The sequence below is a fragment of the Apaloderma vittatum genome, unplaced genomic scaffold (assembly GCF_000703405.1).
Source record: "Apaloderma vittatum isolate BGI_N311 unplaced genomic scaffold, ASM70340v1 scaffold19800, whole genome shotgun sequence".
NCBI classification, from domain to species: Eukaryota; Metazoa; Chordata; class Aves; order Trogoniformes; family Trogonidae; genus Apaloderma; species Apaloderma vittatum.
In genome coordinates this window covers 9,579-32,585 of record NW_009696444.1, presented here as the reverse complement: position 1 = coordinate 32,585, position 23,007 = coordinate 9,579, and the positions used below count along the sequence as shown (strand labels likewise).

Genomic DNA, 23,007 nt, shown 5'->3' with positions numbered 1-23,007 from the left:
ACGTGTTCTGGAGCCCCAGAAGTCCCACCCATAGTCTGGTCACAGAGTCACAGGATGCTAGGAGTTGCTCTGTCAGCCTGGAAGGGCCCGAGAAGTCCCTCCCCACTACAGGCATGGCAACTGCCACCGTATTTCAGCCCGCCCTTATGTAAAATGTCGTACCACACGTTTTTTTATAGCTTCATGGTTGGCTGACTGTGGGTTTTGCCACACGCGTACCCCAGGTGTTTTCGGCGTGTGATTGGCAGGGCCAGCCACCCCGTCCTGCTTCCCCCAGGAGGTTGTCAGGGCAGGAAGCCCCCTTCCCTAACAGCACGGGTCCGATGTGGTATTTCAGCCACCCTTTTACAGTAGGTAGCCACTGCTTTTTTTACAACCTCATCACCCCTGCGTTTATGTACTGCCCTGTGATGGGCTGCCAGGACCAGCCACCACCTGCCGTTTTACCTGGAAGTGTGGCAGAAAAGGCAGCCTCTTCTTCCTGCGTGTACACAGGGACCACCAGTTGCGATAGGGCAGTGCATGGTATATGGCTTGATGCTCAGATTAAAATATTCCGGTATTTATACACGGTGGTGTCCTTTCCCACACTGATTGTATCTAAATTACATTTCCTTAACTTGTTTAATGTTGTGCAACATAGAAATATCTTCATGTGCAGAATATTTTTCTGTCTAGATGTATTGGCTGGGTCATTGCAGCAGTGCTGTGTTACTGGTAACTTTGACAAAAAGCAATACTGTTCCAAATATTAGTTTTCATATCTCATAATTTTGTTGAGTTCATCATTCCAGGTACTTAACTATAATCCAGATATCCTAATACAGTTTTGGTTGGTTGTTGTTTTGTTTGTTTGTTTGTTTTCTGCTAGAGCTCTTTTTTTAAGGAATGATCTAGAAAAAAGTGCTCAAAAATAGCTTCTGTGTCTGAGTCATTAGACCCTTACGATGTTACGTGTTAGAGAGAAATGAGTCATTTATTGTTTAAAGGAAGATGCAGCTGTTATGTTTTCTAGTGAGATAAGACCTCTGTGCTATTTTCTCTAAGTGGAAAAAGTCAAATGAGCTCTCCTCTCAGCTGTTGTTTTAGCAGCTGACTGTTGTAGTAAAGTAACTGTGGTGTGAATGTAGTTGTGGTGTTTGTAGAAAATCTTTCAAGGTATATATATTAATGAAATACTACCTATATTGAAAAGCAATCATGATTTCAATAAACTTTGTTATACCTCTTTGTAGATCTTTCATTCAAATAGTTGTTTTTTGATCCTGTTCCCATTACATTCAAAGAACATTTTACCATATGGGTAAAAAGCATTCTCTGTACAGGCAAAATACAGTCCTTCATCAAGGTGTAGTAAACAACTTAAAATTTCAGATTTGTTTTGGATATGTATTACCACCTTTAAGAAAAAACTAAATGTTCCCAGCCTAAATGGTGAAACCTTCAACATATGCATAATTTTTATAAATTCACATTCACTTTTCCAGCTATTTTTTCAAGTTGGGGATTTTTTTAGTTTAAATTCAGATTTTTTTTTAGGTTATTTAAATTACACATCCATTAAATAATGTTAATATGGTAGGTTACATGTTTTTCATTCTCTGTTCTGCCTTTCCCATGTACTGGTTTCAGTTTAGTTTAACAGCAGTTAACATCATTCCTAGTGCAGTCAAAGTTAAAAGGGTTGACAGTGTCTACAGATAATCTGAAATTTGGGTTGCTGTTTATAAAGTGGGAGTGGAAACTTAAGTTATTTTCAAAAGCAGAACTTTACCTGAATAATGTATATTTTATGTTCAAACAGTAGGGCTTTGTTTAAAAATAAATACAACCAAATGGATATTAAGAAGCTCAAAATTAATTTCAAAGTCTTACTATCAACCTCTGGAGAAACTGCAGATGAGATATGTATGAGGATATGTACAAAATAATCTTGGAGCATAGATAATTAATGCAAAGTTAGGGAGTTTTTACGTCTTTATGATGGCAGCAATGAGATATATTACGCAACTGTAAAAGTGAACAGTAGTTGCAGCTAAACCTTGATTAATAATATTCCTATTTCAGAATATTTGGTAACATGTATATTTACAGTCTTGCTCGTAACTGTCTCACCGAGGGTCAGATTCTGCTGTCCTTACTCATATCCAGTAATTCCTTGCACTGCATGTAATCTCATTGACTCGATGTGGAGAATGGTGGCAAAACCCAGCCACAGTGACTAAAGGCAACAGTTGCTTCTTTCAGTCTTTGACAGCTGCGAGAGCAACTCTTTTTTTTCCAGACCATCCATCCTAAATTCCAACTGGCAGGAGTCTGTACCTATATTTAGCTGGTGAGATTAAGTTGCGGGGGCTTCAGGCAGGGCAAAGCACATTGGTCTGCCTTTTTTACGGACAGACCTTTGGGCAGACAACAGCTAAAGCTTTCTGCTCCCTCCCCTTTCCCAAGTGTTTGTGAAATGGATTCCCAAAGGGAACTCACCGAAGAGCTCAGACTTTACCAATCCACCCTTCTTCAGGATGGCCTCAAGGAACTCCTCGAAGAGAAAAAGTTTATAGATTGCTCTCTCAAAGCTGGTGACAGAAGCCTGCCTTGCCACAGATTGATTCTGTCGGCCTGTAGCCCTTATTTTCGTGAGTATTTCTTATCCGAGCAAAATGAAGAGAAAAAGAAGGAGGTGGTTCTAGATAATGTTGACCCCAACATCCTGGATATGATTGTCAAATACCTTTATTCAGCGAGTATTGACCTTAATGATTCTAACGTGCAAGATATTTTTGCTTTGGCCAGTCGCTTTCAGATCCCTTCTGTATTCACTGTGTGCGTCTCCTACCTTCAGAAAAGGCTGGCTGTCAGTAACTGCCTGGCCATCCTTCGATTAGGTGTTCTGCTTGACTGCCCAAGACTTGCCTTTTCTGCCCGTGATTTTGTTTCAGATCATTTTGTGCAGATCTGCAAAGAAGAGGACTTCATGCAGCTTGCCCCACATGAACTCATCTCGGTTATTTCACCTGACAGCTTAAACGTAGAGAAGGAAGAGCTGGTATTTGAAGCGGTAATGAGATGGGTCCGAACAGACAAGGAGAACAGAGTAAAGAGCCTGGGGGAAATTTTTGACTGCATACGTTTTCGTCTTATGCCAGAAAAATATTTCAAAGAACATGTTGAGAAGGATGATATAATTAAAAGCAACTCAGACCTTCAGAAAAAAGTAAAGATTATTAAGGATGCTTTTGCTGGAAAACTGCCCGACTCTGGCAAAAGTACAGACAAGTCAAGCAAAGGGGAGGTGAATGGCGATGTAGGAGATGAAGATTTACTGCCCGGCTACCTAAATGACCTTCCCAGGCACGGCATGTTTGTCAAAGACCTAATTCTTTTGGTTAATGACACTGCTGCAGTAGCTTATGATCCTCTTGAAAACGAATGCTACCTAGCAGCCCTGGCCGAACAGATTCCCAGAAATCATTCCAGTATAGTCACCAAACAGAATCAGGTCTACGTTGTTGGAGGACTGTATGTGGAAGAGGAGAACAAGGATCAGCCTTTCCAGTCATACTTCTTCCAGGTATAAACTTTATAATTGTCAGTGAAATAATACGTGCTTGTGAGAGGTCCTGAAAAGTGTTCTGAATCTGTACAAGTGGGTTGTCCAGTCAATCTGTACGATGGAGAGAAGTATCTCTAGAGCTTCTGTCTCAGAGAGCTAAATAAAACTAAGGGACTTGTATCTTCTCTTTCCCCTAGTGAAATCTCAGAAAAAGATTAAAAGGATTAGTATATTGCATCTAAGCACTGGCTTTCATTGTTTAAGGCCCAGATTTTTTCATGGTACAGATGCCTCAATTTAAGCCTAATAGTGTTTTGGTAAAATACTTTTGTGAATTTCTGTTAACTTCCATGAAAGTTGAGTGCTTAGCTGCTTTAGATCTGATGAGGTGGTCTTTTTTTGCATCTGAAATATTTTTATGACAGTGGTAATGTGCATATTTTAAATGCTACTTTTGTCACTAAAATTCCAGAAGTGCTTTTGTCATACATACATTTGAAAACCTAAGGGCATTCTAAAATATGTAATTTTAGAGGTAGAAGGTTGTTTTCTGGGCAAAATTGTCAATGTCAGTACACTAAACACCATGTTTCAACCAAGAGCATAATTTTAATTTTATGTCTTTGTAAATCTGTATAGATATAAGGCCAATTAATACAAACTGTATCTTCCACGACATATTTCAGAAAAATAAGCAAAAATAGACTTTGGCTTGCTTACACCATAAACTAATTCTGTTATGCTTTTAGCTGCCTGACTACATGCTTTGGGAGATACAACTATCTCATGATGAACTATGCAATATGCTGCATGGCACATTGGCCTAAACCAGTGAAAGTAGGTCCTATTTCAATGTGAAATAAAGCAGAGAGATAAGCAGTGATAGAATTTAAAAGCCTTCCCATACTAAAAAGTGCAAATATTAAGCATTTACAGCAGTATGGTTCACTGTGATTTCACGCACAGTGAAAGAATTGCTTTCAGGCATTTGTTGTATCTGTTAGAGGGAAGTCTTAGTTTGCTAAAGAGGGATTAGCACTGTTTCATTTCCTTATGTAGGCGTAAAACAGGGCCACTGAAGTGCAAAACTTGCTACAGAACTATTCTGCTCGTAGAAACACTGTTGATGTCATAAGGTATGTAATAAGTCTCAGGCTACTTGAAAGGGACCTCCAGAAAACTAAACCTCAAGATTGGTATTCAAAATTGATGACGTTTTCAGATTCCTACTTGATATGTCTACATCCATTTCCTGAAATCCTGCTCTTACTTGTCATCTTTGAGCTTGCTTGCTGCTGCTACTGCCTATAGTTAAAATACTTCTCTGCATTACCTGTGTGGCTGTTGGTCCCTCTAAAATGTTAATGTTGTGCCAAACTGATTTTCACTTACTGCTCTCCCTTTATCCCCAAGTGAAGCACCTGCTACCATTTTATTCGGTGTCACTAGCAACCCCGGAGAAAACAAGGCTGCCACTGGCTTATCATCAGTAGATATGTCACCTTCCAGACTGACGCAGTAAGCACGCTCTGATCTGTGATGCATAGATCTCCTTGTTATGCCACCCAGATCCAGCTACTGGGGCAATCCATGTCCATGAACTAAATTTCACTGATGCAATAAAACTTCCCGTCCAGTGGGGGCAGTCTGTCAAATCTGGGAGATGCATTGTAGCGTGGAGACCTTGACTGCAGAACGTACTTCTGGAAAAAGGATGCCACTGAGCTGAAGCCAGATCTGATTATTCTGACTGAATTTTCTCTTGCTTTCTATCAAATGCCTTTACACTCATGCAAACTCACATTTTACCTTCTTTTCCTGTACATCATGAAGTAAATCCATACACAATAGAAGAGAGAAAATACTTTTTCCTGAATGTTAGAGAGCATTCAGGTTCAACTGTAAGTTCTCAGATCAGAGGAAAAAGAAAGTGCCATAGCTCTAGGAAAATATTGTTTTACTTTGCTTGTTTTTTCCTCTGTTCTGCTGCTTCTCCTTAGGTGTTTTCAGCATACTCAATGCGACTTGGGACAGCCATGGGAGTACTTCAGTAGGGATTACATCAATATTATTGCCAACGGAGCTGCACTGCCTGCCTTTTTAGCTTAGGAGTAAAGCGTTTATTCATTGTGCTTTCGGAATTGTCAGGAGCTTTTGAGGCTAGTTGTGATGAAACACCACCTCTTTTGCTCCAGGGATTGCAGAAGAAACATCTGTGCCATTTGCTGCATAATGTTTCCTGATTGTTAAAAAAATGCTGCAAGGATTTTGGCATCTCTCATAGTAGAGATGAGCACAACTGGCTGAATGTGGAGGTGTGGAATGGCAGGAGTGTCTGCTCCTTTCAGGCAGGAAGAAGAACACTTTGTTCTTTCCATTACGTGGTAGGGAACCTTGTTTAAAACAAGGAAGAGCTTAGTAAAGAGGCAAAGGAACTCTGAGGATGAGTGAGAGTGAGCAGATGCAGATAGCGCTGTGTGGCATTGGCTCTAGTAGGTCTCAGCACCATGAGGCGTGGGTACATAGAAGTCGTTGTTCATTAGCTGCGCTGAGGGGAAGGTAGGTTGTTCAGGCAAGTGGATGAGCTGCTGAGAGACAGTGAATGCAACTAGAGTAATTTTGTGGAACAATGTTCATTGTGTGGAATTTGACTATTTGCCTTTTCTAATGCTTCTTGTTCTGATGCTCTTTCAGCTGGACACCATCTCTGCTGAGTGGGTTGCCCTTCCTCCACTGCCGTCAGCCAGGTGCCTCTTTGGGCTGGGAGAGTCAGACAACAAGATCTATGTAATTGCAGGCAAGGACCTTCGCACTGAGGAGTCTCTAGATTCAGTATTGTGCTATGATCCTGTGTATGTTTAAACTTTCACTATGCCCACTGAGGACATGTAAACAGCCCACTGTTAGTTGGAAGAGCCTAATAGTGATATTCTTCTTGTTCCAGGGCAATGAAATGGGGCGAGATCAAAAAACTACCCATCAAAGTATATGGCCATGCTACTACCTCCAACAATGGATTGATATATTGTCTTGGCGGAAAAACTGATGATAAGTGAGTCTCTAAGTCTTTTCCTGACAATTTATAACATCATTGGGTTGGTCCTTTATAGATTACATGTCCTCACACTCAGAAAGCAGGGTTTCCCCCTTTCCCATCTCCGGATTATGGTTGCTAACTATTTGGCAGAGGGGAACACATGATGGCATATAGGGTATCTTTTTCCTAATAGGATAAAATTGCATATAAATTGTTCTCATGTTGCAGACACATGAGTAATACGTAGCCATGAGAACCTTCACTGAAAGTATTCTTTCCTTCCAGATAGAAATACTTAGGTGCTGTAGAATTACTGTGTCAATTTTTCAGATTTTCTGATCTGTGATGCCTGTTGTACCTTAATGGGTATAACATTAGGAAAATCAAAGTTTTCACTTACACCGACCACATGGTGTTAATTTTTCAGTCTTTGTATGTGGGATATTTAAGATGGAAGCTTATCAAATCAGCCAAGGCAGCAGCATAATCTTTCTTTAATAACCTTTGTCATACATTTCTCCACAAACTCGTCTGAATAGAGTATGCTGGGAAAGGCTGTTCTCTTTCACCTGTGAGGTACAGTGAAATTGCCATCCTGGGTAAGCAGCAGGTAACAGTTGATTTAGTTCTATAGGTGTGATTAATGCTTTGTAGACATGCAAAGATTTCCAGATTAGATACAAGAAAAAAATCTTATGGAAAGGGACCCACACAATCCATCTCAGCTGGGTCTCACTTGGAACAAGTCAATTTAAAACAAGGAAGAGCTTAGTAAAGAGGCAGAGAGCACAGTCATTAGAAATGATCACAGATTTTTTTCTTTTTCCTTCCCAGAAAATGCACTAATAGAGTATTTGTATACAATCCCAAGAAAGGAGACTGGAGAGACCTGGCTCCAATGAAAGTGGCTCGCTCGATGTTTGGAACAGCTCTCCATAAGGGCAAGATTGTCATTGCAGGTGGTGTCACGGAAGAAGGCCTTACTGCATCTGTTGAAGCTTTTGATTTGACCACCAATAAGTGAGTGCAATATTCAAGCTATTTTTAAGCAAGTGTTTTATCTTTTGGCTTTTGGGAGCTCCAAGATAAGAGTCACAAAGCTGTTAAGGTGCCTGTAGTCCCACTGAGACACCTGGTCTGCAGGTGCATCTGCAGCAGCAGCAGCTTGAAGAGCTCATCTCTTCGCCATTTTTCCTACCCTCATGCACATTTTCTATGCTAGAATAGCTACACTGCAAACATGATCAAAGAGCTCATGTAGTGAAAATAACTCACCCTCTAATCTTGTTTTTCTTCTAAGTCTGATTCCTTTCCCAGTGAGTTGACCTCACAGCCCTATATACGGGTGTGCTGGCTTGACAGGGGAGAAGTGGGAGAGATGGGCAAGGGCTGCGCAGCGTAGTTGAACCAGCGCTGACACTAAACGTGAAAGCCCAGCAAGAGACATCAGGTGCCTGAACAGGACTGGCTGAACGTCCTTCGGGTGCGTGGCCTTGTGCCGTCCTTCTCTTCACTTACCTTGTCACAGCAAATACCCTTTACCACTAGTCAGTGACAGGCAGAAAGTGCTGCTTATTTGTTTAACATGAAAACTCCAGGAAGAGTTTCAATTTTAAGTGCGTGCTCTGAAATACTATCAAGAAAAGCTAATGACAAAAGAAAAGTCATACCTGCAGTCAACTCACTTACTTGGTCCAGTGTTCTTCCTCACAGCCAAAATCTTTCGCAGTCAGCATCCCTCAAATGTTTGTGATTTTCAAGGAGTTTATACCCTCTGTATCTGTGTATTTCTACTCTTAATTTTCCTTCCTTAATAATATCTGTCAAGCTTTATTATGATAGCTCAAACTTTAAGTGGTCCTGCATGCACCCTTAGTTTAGTAATAAGCACTTCTATTGTATATAAACACATTTGGTCGTACTGTCTTCACTGACAGGTGCCATTGCAGCCATCAACCTCGCAGCAAAAACCTTAAATTTCTGCTGTCCCAGAGAGACATGCTTATAAAATTTAACAATACAAAATATGAATTATGCAAGAAGTAATTCTCTGAGGGAACTTTGGACTTTACATCTTCTATAGAAAGCAAAGGAAAGGAAAGGTCATTTCGTTACCGTGATGTTTGTCACATTCTTCTCTTCTGTTGTTCAGAAACACGTGCTGCTTCTGGTCTGAAAGCTCTGCAAGTTCTTCTCCTGGTTTACTCTGGTTTGTTAGTCAAGTCACACAAGCGAGCAAGACAAATTAGCCTACTACTTTTGATGCTGACATTATCCAGAAGTGGGACGTCTCTATGTTTATAGGTGCAAATTGGTAGAAAATTTCAAATTATGCTCATGAGCTCCAGTGACTTTTTTTAACTCAAATGATTATGTCAGTGGCATTTGAAATGAGTATACACTTCGGAAACTGGAGGGAAAAAATGAGAGTAGCTGGGGAACAATATGTCTGTATAAAGCATATTACTGAGGATGGGACCAGGTGAGGCGTAAGAAGCAGTCTCTGGGAAGAGACATCAAGATGTAATTCTATCAGTTAAGATTTGTAGGAAGCCCCAGTGGGGCTGGAGACACTGAAACTCACTACTGATAAATCTCAGAATATTTTCCTTTTCCTGAACCATTCACTCAAGCGGTCCTCGATACCTGAATTTATGTCACCCAGAGAAGTATTTTAGTGCATTCAGTTTAAAATATTTCTCCTATGTCTGTTTATCTTAGATTTTTCTTTTCATCTTTAGGTGGGAGATTATGCCTGAATTTCCTCAAGAGAGAAGTTCCATCAGTTTAGTCACCTTGAACGGAGCTTTGTACGCTATTGGAGGCTTTGCAATGATTCAGCTTGAATCTAAAGAATTTGCACCCAATGAAGTCACTGACATATGGAAGTAAGTTTAATTTTAATCATGCATTCCAAGTAGAGAGCTGTATCTAAAATTTGTAGACACTGGAGGGTAAAATTAGTTTTCTGTTTAACTCTAGAAATGAACCATAGCACAGCTTGCAAAGCACTTGTTGATGGATAGAAACGTTTGTCAGAAAGTAACAAATAAACCTAAGACTTGGATCTAATGACTACTTCCACCTACTAATAATTTGAACAGTCTGAGTCATGTTCTTCAGATTGTTTTACTCTCTGAAAGAGTAAGCGGCCATATCTCTTGGCAGATTGAGCCTTGTAAATGCACTGTTTAAACATTCTGTTTCATGACATTCTTATGCAGAAAAGCCAGTAAGCACAGAGGTTTGTACATATACATGTGTTAATAGCCAAATGAGTAACTGTTCCAAGGGAATCAGAAATCCCCATCTCCTAGATTTTTCTTTTCAATCTAAATCACAGCAGCAGTGATGAAACATCACATCTCTCCTCTTGACTCTTCAGTTGCTCAGGTAAATTCAGGAGTTTTAACTGGCAGAAGGATTCTGAAAAAACACCTTTATATGCAATAATCCACAGGAATTCAGAAGGGATACTTAAGGAAGTTTTTATAGGAGTAATTAAGTATGACACAGGCTAGCAACAAGCTTTGGGGACCAGGAGGACAATTCACATGCTCAAGACCATCTGTTCTGTTCTAGAGGACAAAAGCAGCCTTTTGTGGTATCCTGCAGCACAGTTGCTACAAACCTTTGCAACAAGTCAAGCATCCTCCTTTTGTGTATGCGAGATGAAGCGTCAAACTCAATTTTTATGAAGCTGCCTTCTGACCTTATTTTGTTTAATGCAGGTATGATGATGAAAAGAAGGAATGGATTGGCATACTGAAAGAGATCCGATATGCTACCGGAGCCTCCTGCCTGGCTACACGCCTAAACCTCTTCAAGTTATCAAAACTGTAAACAAAGTGCTGGGAAATGTGATATGGTGAGGGAGTTTTGATAGGCTCTTCTGGTTTTGTTGCATGAAAATGTCCCCAAATTGTACAGTTTTGTAGCACCATACTAGTTATACTGTAAACTGTTAAACAGTTCATCTGTCTGTCCAAGTCTTAAGACATTTACTAGCTAACCAACTGAATTTTTGTCAACGTTTCAAATTCTGAAGAATTCTAATAAATATGGATTAGAATAAATGAAGATTTCAGAGAGAACTCCATTCTTCACTCTGTGAATTTGCGAGTAAAACTACTTAGACTTCCTTACACTCAGACAATCCAGGATATTGGTGGCTTATCCTCCAAAAGCCCACAAATTAACTGTTAGGTTAAATACAACCAACATGTAACTAATTTTTTTCTCACTGGCTGTTTGTGCAGCCTGATTTCCCCGTTCAGCAACCTTTGTAAATCCTGCATTCCTCAGCCATATCTTGAAAATCTTTTCATTAGAGCCTTCTAAAAACAATTTAGCCTGGAATTGAAGTGCATGTTGAAAACAAAAGTGGCATAATACTGTGTGGCCTAAGAAATGCCAATCTCAGCCAAAGCTGGGCTGAATAGCAAGACGTGAGGAAAGAGAGAGAAGTTCACAAGGTTAATAGCACTACTGTTTCACCTTCTACCTTTAGGCTTCTGATAACAGGGGCTTTCCACTTTTTTATGCTTTTATATTTATTACCAAAGCACATATTCCGTGGAAGTTTTTCTCAGAGATCTGAGGCCATTGACAAGCATTAATGAAAAAGTCCCAGAAGAATTGATCATCAGCAACATCTTTTAAAGAAGTGATGCATTTTGATGTTGAAATTTTTAACAATAAACTTTGATTTTAAAAGCATCGCTTGATGGTGTCTCTTTTAGTGATCACCTCATCACCAGTATCATAGTGACAGGACAGAGACTTCTTAGCACAGCCTTTGCCCAAACCAGAGCACTCAGGTTTCTTAACTGGAGAAGCAGCGCACCACACCTGACTGAATAGCAGTTCATCTATCAAATGATCCCTCGCGTTGCCTTCCTAGGAGAGAGGTAAACCCATGGCTAAGCACGGCCATCACAGCTCATTTCGGTATGTTACTGTACACCAGTACTTAATCGGTGGGACATCTTTCTTGTTTTCTGCTTTAGTACCCAAATCTTCAGCTGTTCTTACCATCTTTTCACTGGCTCCAGTTAAATCACTGGTTTACACCAGCCCATCTGCTCTAACACTTGCTAATTTAACTTAGAGAGAATGACTGCAAAGGATCAAAAGCAGCACATTTTACAGAAATACTCTTATATTTTGCTCTTCTTGGCTGAACCTTCTGAATCCACTCATAACACGTTTTAATCCTCATCCCATTGTGAATACTCATAACTTTATCTACATAACTTGAAGATACCTGGTCTGGCACAGAGTGATGGCTGCTGGATACTTGGAAAGCGGGGATTGGCTCAAACACCCAACCACCCATGACTGATCACTTCAGCTACAGCCACTGCCACCTTCCTTACGCTCCAAGGTTGCTACCTGAAGGCCATCTGTACAGGCAAGAGCCCTCTGACTTACAGCCCAACTTCTGAGATCCCACCTTATATTTATGCTTGTCTTCTCCATTTTATACAAAATGTAATGTGCATGTAGTGCTGTGCCTTCAATGGCATTTCCTGAAAGCACATGTCAACGCCTTGGGAGTCCTTGCCCATCTGCCACCATAAGCAGACAACCATCTACTAGTCTTATCAGTCATCCCAAAAACGTGAGGGTGGCCTCAGGCAGAAAGCACCCTGCAGCTTAGATCAGTTCTGACAGTTTTTCCTGGCTTTTCCTTAGTGTCCTGATTTGTATTCAATTAATAAATACTTTCTTCTACTAGTGAGTTGTAAAAAACCAAAAGAAGTGACAGCCACCAGATGCACAATGGTCAGTTCAGAAACGCAGTGGCTTAACCTCTGACAGGTTTCACAGGAAGTAGTAAGAAGGTCAGTTGGGTTGTAGACACGTTATGTGTGTGCGAGAGCTGGGCACAGGCAGCAGTCATCAGGAGGTAATGGCAGCTGTAGGCACAACACGGCTGCCTCTGAAGATGGGCTGATGTGCCAAAGCATGACCACTCCACAGTTACTGCTCTACAGTGAACATTCTCCTGGTTATTCTGCTTTTTTCTTCTGTATCTCAGTATCTTACGCCTCCTGACACAAACCCTGGCTGAGTGTGATCGCAGGAAGCCTGGTAACTGGCAGATGGTTTTCAAGCATGATAAATAAACCAGCGATGTTTTTCACCACCCGTAACCAAGGTGGTTGTCAGTCTCTGAATACTTTTCTTGGTCTTGATTCTTGGTTTCAATTTTCAGCCTAATTTAGCTCTTGTGTACACTGTCTTACTTGCAGAACAGGCATGTTAGGTGGTTTAATTTTGTTTTACTTTCTTAGCAAGGTCTAGTCCAATGCATGCCATAATAATAAATTTCATTAATTATTCAGTTGCCAGTAAGTGCCTGCATCTGATATAAGCATTATTTTCTCCTTATCTTGTAAAAATCTTTCAGGTGTCCCTTCCAAGTTGCATTTAACTGGTGCACAGGTGTTTCAGGGTCCAGGTGGCTGCCATGGAACAGAACTCGTCTGTGAAGGTACTGCAGACAGCTCAAGCCGTACCGCCTTCTGCACGCGCCATATCACAGGAGAAGCAGCCGGAGGTTCCTCACTGCACAACACCCTCCCCCAACAGAGTCACCCCCAGTACCTCTGTTCTGGAAGATGGAAACAGAATGGCTGTAACAGCAGGCCTATTATTAGTAAATCTGCATTTCAGTTTCTTGGTTTCACAGTACAGATACCGTTTTATCCCTATGGCTCATTCTGTCACATGCTGGAGGACATACATAGTTTCCAGCAGATCTGCTGCCTCCTCTCTCACAGGCAAGAGTATTTCCAACTTTTTCTTTGGACAGACACGCCTGCCTGTTTATTTACGAGATAATAATGCAATTTTGTGGTGAAACTGTCACAGGCTCATGTACTTAAAGAAGAGCGTCCAGATAATGAGAGATTTTAAGCATTGTTATCACATCTTTGTGGCCCGTTGTGACCTGCCTTTTGCAATCCCTAACAAATTGAGGATTAAATCTCTTGCCACCTGATGCCCTGTGGCAAGCCTTGGTCTGTCTGACTCACAGATAAAAGAGATTTTTGAAACTAAGTATTCCAGGATTAAAAGAAGTTTAATGGTACATGAAGTACTTGAATAAAAAGTACTTTTGACTGCATGTCTGACATCACTGTATTCCATATAGATGCCTTCTCAGATATTCCAGCTGTTCGCCTTTTGTTGACATACCCATAGAATTCCATTCGAAGTGAGGAATCTGTTGAACAGAATCACACAAACTCAGGGTCAACGCTGGGACAAGCCACATACCATCTGACAGCAAAGAAAAAGCTCTCTGGTATCTCCAGCTCTCTCCATCTCTGGTTCTCCAACTGAAGGTATTTTATAACCTGTGTCCTTCTAAAGGCTAGGTTTATTCTAATACTGAAAAGATTCATTTCTCAATGTAAGATTCTTCTTGGCATAAGTACAGTCGGTTTCCTTCCAAAAAGCAGCATAGTTACAGAGATGTAAAGCAGATGTCTGTGCAGTGCAGGCTATGACAACTCCGTTACACCATCTCCCACCTTTGAAAACCCAAATCAAGAGAAAATCCCACGTCACTACAGTTTGCCACATTAATGAATCGAACTACAACGGTGTATCAGTAGCATAACATTTGCTGTCAGGGCAACGAGATAGGACGATTATCCTGTTAAAAAAAACCTATACAAACTTAAAGAATCTCAAAGAGGGATTCTAGCTAAAATCAGAGAATCTGTATTCATGAGCCTCCCTTACCCAAATGTTTCTATGCTGATGGTTGTGAATTATCTGGAGCCACTAGTCTTCCCTGTCACAGCCTATCACTGCAGACGACAGACAGCATCCATCTATCACTCAAGGAGGGCATGATCAATATTTTTCTAGTGTAGAAATCTTTGGTGAATTGAACTGAAACTCTCATTTCATTTTGTCTCCTTTACATCAAGACTGCTAGTTTGCCTGCAGCAAGTAAGACTGAGACTTTCTGACTATAGTTTTGCTGCAGCCAGCAGGTGCAAGTTCTATGAAGTCCTTACAGCATCTTGAGAACAGCTTGGAATTTGCCCCCTAAATACAAAACTTGCTCTCATGCAGTAGGTGCTTTTAATTATAAAAATTATCTTTGAATATGTTGCAAGGAAAATGTATGAATCTGTGCTGCTGATACAACTTGGAAATGACATAAAATATTGCTGACAGCTCACCTGAACTACCCGGTACCCCAGCATTTCCAGGTGTCGTTTTTTCATTGCAGGTTCTCCTTTCAGGTGATGTGAATATTTGCTGAAAGCTTTTGAATTAAGAAATTCCAAAGCAATTCTGAAAAAAAACCCAAGAATGTGCATTTACTTTCATGCCCTATCTGACTTGTAAGAAGTGGAATTTGTAGTACGGTATTGAGAGTTGCAGCAAGACTGTTACTAGATAAACTCAAGAATTCATAGAAAAAGAAAATGAAGCAACTCTCTGAAGCCAGAAAAAAACCACTTTCCTCATGTTTATCTAGAGATACTTGAACTTCAGACATTTTAGAAAAACCTTCCCCCCCCCCCCATCTGCTTCCGTTCAAATGGCAAAATCAGCTAACCAGCGTTTTCAAGGCTTTACATGTGAAGAAGTGGGAGGAAAACCAGGGCTCCAGTCTCATGAAATACATTTCAAGAACATCCTGCCTGCCCTGGTGTGCTGGATCTGGCTGGGATGGAGTTACTTTTCTCCACAGCAGCTTGTATGGTGCCATGTTTTGGATCTGTGACCAGAACAGCATTGACAACACACCAGTACTTTGGCAACTGCTAAAGAGTGCTTGCACAGCAGCAAGGCCTTCTCTGTTTCCCACTCTGCACCCACAGCTGGTGTTGGCAAGAGGTTGGGAGGAGACACAGCTGGAATTTCACCTGGCCAAAGCAATATTCCGCACTTCATGTTACAACATCATGCTCAGCAATAAAAACGGGGAATTTTTCCATTAACCACCGCTCCAGCATTAGTCTGCTGGTGGCAAGTGACTGCATTTCCATCAATTGTTTTCTCTTTTGTTTTGTGGGCTTTTTTTTTCTTCTTTCTTCTCTTCACTTACTAATCCATCTGAATTGCCACCCAATAGTTTTTTCCTCACTTTTGCCCTCCAGGTTCTCTCCCCCATCACACAGCAGTGGAGTGAGTGAGCAACTCGGTGAGAGCTTAGTTACTGGCTGGGGTCAATCCACCACACTTAGGAAGGCTACACCTCACAAGGCTTCGGAGAAAAGAACAGAAAAATATGTAGTCTAGGGGTTGCAACAACTGCTTAGGACATAAGCATCAAAAATCTGGTCTACACTTGACCTAAGCTTGGAAGAGCTAATGTGCAAGAATTCCATGTACTGACCTCTGTGCTCCTGGTGGCAGAGCCTTCCTCCCTTCATCCTTGATGTCATGTCTCAAGCGTGTTCCCTCCATATAATCCATACAGGAAAGAGGTTTTTTATTTTCATCCAGAGCACACTCAAAATCTGTGAGAAAACACGACAAACCTGTTTACTGACAAAAAGGTGAAATCATTTGATCTGTACGGTGTTTACTTCTAGAAAAACTAAGCAATAACCATAATTAAGAGATAACCAGTATTATTTATATTATGCAGAACTTTTTAGAAACTGTACTTTATAGCGCAGTTTCTTCTTTGCAGTGTCTTGTGGCCACATGCCCAGGGGCTTCCTAATCTTGGTGTTAATAGTGCTATTAGAGGTCTTTACAGGATTAACTTCTCACCTATTTCATAGTAGTATGGTGTGAGAACAGATACTCTTGTGTAATGGCTCCCTCCTAAGATCTCTGTCAGCATTCTGTGAACGTGCTGTCGCAGTGGATTTATTCTGCTACTGCCTACAAAGACAAAATAAAGAATTCATAGATCAAAGCTTCCACAGCCAAAGTTTTGAAAATAGGACTTTGCAACACTGCATTTCTGACGGGCAGCCTACTGAATTAAAGCTTTCCCACAGATCCCTAGTGTTATTCCATTGTAATTCGGAGGCCATATGAACTTCTGGGTGGGAAGTGGCAGGTGCCTATTAACCATGAATTTCAAATCCAGACTTTCCATCCCAGTTTTCCCATTCACATACTATGAACACTTCAGTTTCAGGTTTCGCCTGTTGGATTCTGTTTGTTTTTAATTGTGCTTAGACACTTAAATAAGTATTTACTTATTCTGCATCTCTTACAGGCACATCACAGTATCTATCACTTCTCTGTCTGTTACAGTTTGTTTAATACGTTGCTGCATTAAACAGCTTCAGTCTCAGAGATAAAGCAGCTGAGGTGGCTGGATAGCAAAGCAGAGAAGCAGCAGAGGAAATAATGAGTTTACATTAGCTGGATTTCTCTGAACTGACCACTGTTTTGAAAGATCTCATTTGCTACACTTGATCTCTTGCCTACTTCTCCATCTCTCATCCTTGATGGATCATGATTATTCTGAGGAAGATGATAGCAGTGACTTCAAATCATAGAATGGCCTAGGCTGGAAGGGACCTTAGAGATCATTTTAATCCAGCCTCCCTGCCGCCAGGGACGCCACCTCTCGACTAGATCAGGCAACACATGGGGTCTGAACAGGAATCGAACCCGCGACCTTAGCGTTGTTAGCGCCACGCTCAACTGACTGAGCTAACGGGCCCCCTAAAAATATCCACCTTGAAAAATTTGAAGTCAAATATTCAGTCTTGTAAGCGAGGCAGGGATCAAAGTGACCCATCTCCTCCAGGATCACAGAACTACAGAATGGCTTAGGTTGGAAGGGACCTTAAAGATCACCTGGTTCCAACTCCCCATGGGCAGGGACACCTCCCACTAGATCAGGTTGCTCAAAGCACCATCCAACCTGGCCTTGAACACTCCAGGGAGGGGGCATCCACAACTTCTCTGGGAAACCTGTTCCAGTGCCTCACCACCCACACAGGAAAGAATTTCTTCCAAAGAGCTAATCTAAATCTACCCTCCCTCAGTTTGAAACCACTACCCCTTGTCCTATCACTGCACTCCCTGATAAACTGTCCCTCCTTTTCCTTCCTGTAGCCACCTTTAAGTACTGCGAGGTTGCTATAAAGCCTCCCCGGAGCCTTCTCTTCTCCAGGCTCAATGACCCTAACTCTCTCAGCCTGTCCTCATAGCAGAAGCGCTCCAGCCCTCTTAGTCACCTTCATGACCTTCCTCGGGGCTCACTCCAACAGATTCCTGTCCTTTTTGTGTGGGAGACCCAGAGCTGGTCACAGTACTCCAGGTGGGGTCTCACAAGAGCAGAGTAATGGGGGAGAATCACCTCCCCAAACCTGCAGGCCATGCTTCTGATGCAGCCCAGGACACAACTGGCTTTTCGGGCTGCCAGCACACATTGCTGGCTCATGTTGAGCATCTCATCAGCTGGCACCCTCAAGTCCTCAGCATGGTTGCTCTCAGTAGACAATCTTAGCACCTTCTTCCTGCCTCTCCATGCTCCATGTCATGTGCACTGTTTCCGTGTATTTAAATTTTATTTCTTATGAAGAAATATTCCATCTCTACTACACTAGTTCACATAGGCAAAACTGGTTTGCTCTCTGTCACACTACCAAGTGGTTGCACTTCCTGAGAACACATCCTCAGCAGACAGTAGGGTGCACTTTCTAAGCTTCTACTGTTTCCTAGTGTCAACATGACAGTTTTAGAAGCATCGTCTAGCAGACTGTTGAAAATAGACTGTTACTAGTTAAAAGGGCAGCTTTTCCTCCCCTAAATTACTTACTGTTACAAAAGACACGTTGGCAGTAGTGCTCATGAAACCAAGGGATGTGAAACTCTGGGCATTCCAGACAGACCGCTCTGTTCAATTTCATGAGACGTGAGCAGACCCTCTGCTTTAGAGTATTGGGCAGCACTGAGTTAAAATAAAAAGGTGTGAACTAAAATGGGAAAAATCCAACACAGTAAACAAATCAGTTACCTCTGATTTCTTTATTAGAGATGCAAACACCTGTATGCTACAGCACTTATAAAATTCATGCTGCAGAATCTTAAAAGAACTCTCAAAATCCCCAAGGAAAAAATGAAGAATAATAGTTTTGCTCCATACTAAGGCCAACAGCAAGACAGAAGAAAGAAGTATTTTAAACTCTTTGGTCATTTAACTTTTCATTAAGTGGTTGAAGGTAAAACAGCAACAGTACATTGACAGTGAACAACACACTGGTGGAGAAAAGGGAAACAGTTAAACACTCAGACTCTTATTTAGAGCAAAGTGACTGGTAGGACTAACGTCTCGCAGATGAGAATCCCACATTATTTCTTGAGCTTTGGGACTATTTCTAGTGATAAACACCACACTCATGTAATTTTATTTGCAATAAAATTAAAGAATTATTAAATATTGTGTGCAGTAAGTTGAATTTGTTTTAAACGATCTTCTCTCATCTGCAGTAAAATCTGTACTTTTAAAACAAAGCACAATTTTTTGTTCATTCCTTTCCTTTTAGCACTCAAATACTGACTACATTATACAGAAGGGTCTTTGCAGAAAGCTGATTGCTTAAAGAGTAATTCTATTTCTCAAGTCATATATAGGTCCACAATTCCATTTTATGCCAAATGCTACATAATCAAATTCATGAGAGAGCTATGTATCTACCTTCAAGTTGAGCATCCAGTTTGCTTAGGAAAGAAACATCAAATATCCTTGTTATCAGAACTGGAGGAAAATACCCAGCCACCGCCAAAACATGCCCAAGCAGCACCAAGTGGTGGGTTTCAAAACAACCTTTAAAAAAACAAGACAGAAATCCATGACATAAAGTTGAAAGGATTTGCAGTGCACTCGCCCTGGCCTCCCAAATCATCTAAGTTTCTCCTTTAATGTGTTAATGAACACACAGGCAGAGTAAGGACTACCTCTGCTACCTGCACCAAGCCGTAAGGTAACTCTTGCTAGGTCTTTGCAGGAGGAAATTCGTTAGTCTTAGAAAAAGGTAACTCCACAGTATTTCAGTGGACAGCAAATTTTCACACTTCTGTGAAGCTGTATCATCAATTAAAAAGAAAAAAAAAGCCTCTACATATTTCTTCTACAACTTAGCCAGTTCTTTGTGATGAATCACAAACATATCCTGTCCCCAAATGATGATTCTTTGGGGAATGCTACAACCATTCTATCCAATAAAAGCACAGCAAACGAATCAGAATTTTCACTTGCTTTTTACTACTCTCAAGATACCTTGCTAGTCCCTTATCAACAGTAATTTTTAAAGGGTGAAATGAAGCTAGAAAACACAACAGAAGCATACACTGAATCTTTGTCATGGTTTAACTCCAGTTGGCAAAGCATCAACAGTAACACAGACACACTTTTTCTTTGCTTAAAAAACACACTAACCTAGTCACATTTTCATTCAGTACAAATAATATCTTCCAATGATATTTGGTGTCAGAAATCTTGTCTAAAGCACTTACTCAAGTTAGAAGTAAGATGTTGGATACAACGCTCAAAGAACTCTTCATTGGCAGGAGGGTCATAATTCAGAGTAGAGAAAAGGGAGAGAATAAAATAGGTTTCAAAGGGGTGGATCTGGGGGGGAAAAAAAAAAAAAAGACATTCTAAATTAATTCACTGCAAAATATCCTAACATTGCTTTACAATAAAAAGGTGTTTTATAATTCATTCATATTTGGGAGACTAGATGAGCTATCTTCTAAAGGTTTTTTTGGTCAACCTTTCCTGGAGAAAAGTATTAAAAAAATAAAATGCAGAAATCACTGAAATTGCAGCTCAGGCTGAAACTTAAAATCTATTTCATGTGGACGATACAAGTGTTTCTGTATGTTTAAGACTTTAAGAAGCTTTTAAAAGGGTTTCCCATTAAACACAATTAAAGAAACTAAGCTGTCATAGAATAAAATCAGAGATCTATATAAATACCAGATTGACAGGCTGATAAGGAGAAAAAAAATACATCAAGAAAACATATCAATGTATCAACCTACAAATCTACCAATATATCAAGTAATTTTGACCAAAAAGATAGACTATTGGGGAAATCCCCACAAGAATGAGTAATGTACAAATCTGCACCATATGATATGACTATTTGTAAAGAAGTTTAAAAAGAAGTATTTAAGGTGGTCAAATGTACATCTGAATGCAAAGACTTATGGTTGACCTAATAGTGACTGGACAATAAAGCAAGAAAGAAGAATTACGGAGAATTAAGTGTAAAATAATATAAATGAAAGAAAACCAGCTTCAAGTGGACACAGAAAAAGATGAGCTCCACATCAGGCACACTGAAGAAAACTCTTTAGAAACACGGTGTGGATTGTGCTCTGAAACACATTAACTGCTAACCTGTCCTTTCTTACTGAATAGCTTTCACAGGAGGTAGAAAGAAAAACTGTAATACCTTGTCTATATCTTCAACAGTCACGGAAGCTATTCTGTCAAGTAATGAAGGACAACGCTGGTTTGTTTTCATGAGGAAAAAAGACAGCGGCGATACATTTGCCCACGTTATTTGGTCTAACAAGCGTTGACACACGGCCATAGCTTCCTCACCAATGACTTCTTCAAACCACTCTCCGTTCACATGTGCAAGTTCTTCCAACAGAAGATTTAAGTTGTTGGCTTTCTGAAGCCTCTGATATCCGCAGTCATTTAGTTTTTGCAGAAGCTTTACACATAGCTCAGAACTGTTTTGCCAGTGCAACTGGTCATAATGATTCCATTTGACAAGAGCTGTAGCAATGCAGTTCAAATGATGGAGCCTGCATTGAGGCAGAACTGCTCCTGCCTTGTTTATAGTGATTTCCTCCACGTGAAAGGAAGGAAGCATGGCCAGAACACGAATTATTGCAGCAATATCAGCAGGTATGACACTGGATTTTAAAAAACTGGAAGAGAGACAGAAATAAAACCAGACCATCAGTACTGACAACATGCAAGTGTTTAAAAACCCAAATACATTACATGCACGAAAATTCTATTTTAAAAGTCAAAAGCTGCATATCAAATGCAAAATAAGTAGAATATTAATGACATGGTAGCAATTCACACAGTTAGTGACTGCCATCTTTTTTCATTGACATTAACTTCTTCCTTCTAATTTTTTCAAAATTGAAAAAGGGAGAAATACAGGGAGCATCTCAGTCAGCTGGTGAGGTTTCAAGTACCACTGATAAACACAGGAGTCCTTAGTAAGGGGAAAAGGTCCACCTTTGTTAACAGAGTCTGTGGGTTTCTGGGCCTGGATAATTTATGTGATTTCTGTCCTGGGGAGCACAAGGTTCTGAGGTGCCTGAGAAACATGAAGGCATCATCCACAAAACACACGTACAGCCAGGGCACTGCATTCCTATAGAAGCTGAGCAACGGAAGCAACAGCGGCAGATCTCTTCTGCCACAATTCCAGAAAAGGATTCCCTACCTATGTTGCAACTGTACAAGTCTGAGAACTAACTAGACAGTTCTTCAATCAAAAGAAGCTTGACATTTTCACTTGTCCCAACCATGGCACTCGTACCGTGAATTTTTCATTACTTGTTCCTTCAAACATCAAAGACGACATTAATGTCTACCCTTCCTACAAAGTACCAATCAAAATTTCCTGCTCAGTGTCATTATATTGCAGCGACCAAGGGGCAAGGGGCAAAAAAAATCTGTTCTTAAAAGGTAACATATCTATTGGCAGATACTGTTAGGTCTACAGTCAAAACAACATCCACTTCCTATCAAAGGACTTAACGTGTTTAATACAATCAAATATTTTTATGGAAAAATATTTTGTATTTTATGGAAACAAAACAATTAAATATTTTAGCTTGTTATTTAAAACATTAAGTACGTAAGTGTTTAATACTTAAATAGCTACATTTCCAAGAATACACACTTACCTGAACAGTAGCATTTTTAGTTTGGCAAACAGCTCCAAATCGTGGCAACCCAAGACCACCAAGTACTGTGTTAATTTTACCAACTGTAACACATGATAGTTATCCAAGTGTTTGTGCAGAATAGAAGTTATTCTGAAAAATATGAAAAAGATGACATGGTATCATGCTAATGCATAAGATGTCGCAAAGCCCAACATCCCACATGAAGATAGGGTGTCCCACAGTGCACAGTGCCGAAGTGGAGAGTTGAACACACCTGCATCCCTCTCCATCCCAGTTTTGATGGTGTTCTACTAAGGCACAGCAGCCTCTATTCACTTAGCGAAAGCCCTCATCAAAACAAAACAGCTACTCCACTGTAATAATTTCTGTTGCAGATTTTAAAATCAGTCAGAGTGGACCAAGAACGAGATAAACTAGAACAGCATCCCCAGTGTCAGCACCACTGTACTTGTTTACATAACAGCGGTTGCTGTGGCTATGTTGGTCTGGAGCTGCAAGAGGGGGCTAGTTTTGT

At 40.6% G+C, this 23,007-nt stretch overlaps 2 protein-coding genes across 2 annotated transcripts in view; one reads left to right on the top strand and one right to left on the bottom strand.

The window, feature by feature from the left end:
* The first annotated feature begins 2,322 nt into the window (after window positions 1-2,322).
* Window positions 2,323-10,444, top strand: KLHL41 (kelch-like family member 41). The gene is made up of 6 exons (XM_009874914.1): window positions 2,323-3,571; window positions 6,248-6,405; window positions 6,498-6,605; window positions 7,425-7,610; window positions 9,332-9,478; window positions 10,322-10,444. The coding sequence occupies exons 1-6, from the start codon at window positions 2,462-2,464 to the stop codon at window positions 10,431-10,433; spliced, it is 1,821 nt and encodes a 606-aa protein (XP_009873216.1). The 5' UTR covers window positions 2,323-2,461; the 3' UTR covers window positions 10,434-10,444.
* Window positions 10,445-13,734: 3,290 nt separating this feature from the next.
* The window catches only part of FASTKD1 (FAST kinase domains 1), a 15,392-nt gene continuing 6,119 nt past the window's right edge, over window positions 13,735-23,007 (bottom strand). The window contains exons 6-14 of the mRNA XM_009874905.1: window positions 22,491-22,622; window positions 21,005-21,491; window positions 20,058-20,172; window positions 19,240-19,368; window positions 18,361-18,492; window positions 16,347-16,460; window positions 15,964-16,087; window positions 14,798-14,912; window positions 13,735-13,824 (exon numbers count right to left, since the gene is read on the bottom strand). Coding sequence (XP_009873207.1) covers window positions 13,735-13,824; window positions 14,798-14,912; window positions 15,964-16,087; window positions 16,347-16,460; window positions 18,361-18,492; window positions 19,240-19,368; window positions 20,058-20,172; window positions 21,005-21,491; window positions 22,491-22,622 — 1,438 coding nt within the window. The remainder of the gene's footprint in view (window positions 13,825-14,797; window positions 14,913-15,963; window positions 16,088-16,346; window positions 16,461-18,360; window positions 18,493-19,239; window positions 19,369-20,057; window positions 20,173-21,004; window positions 21,492-22,490; window positions 22,623-23,007) is intronic.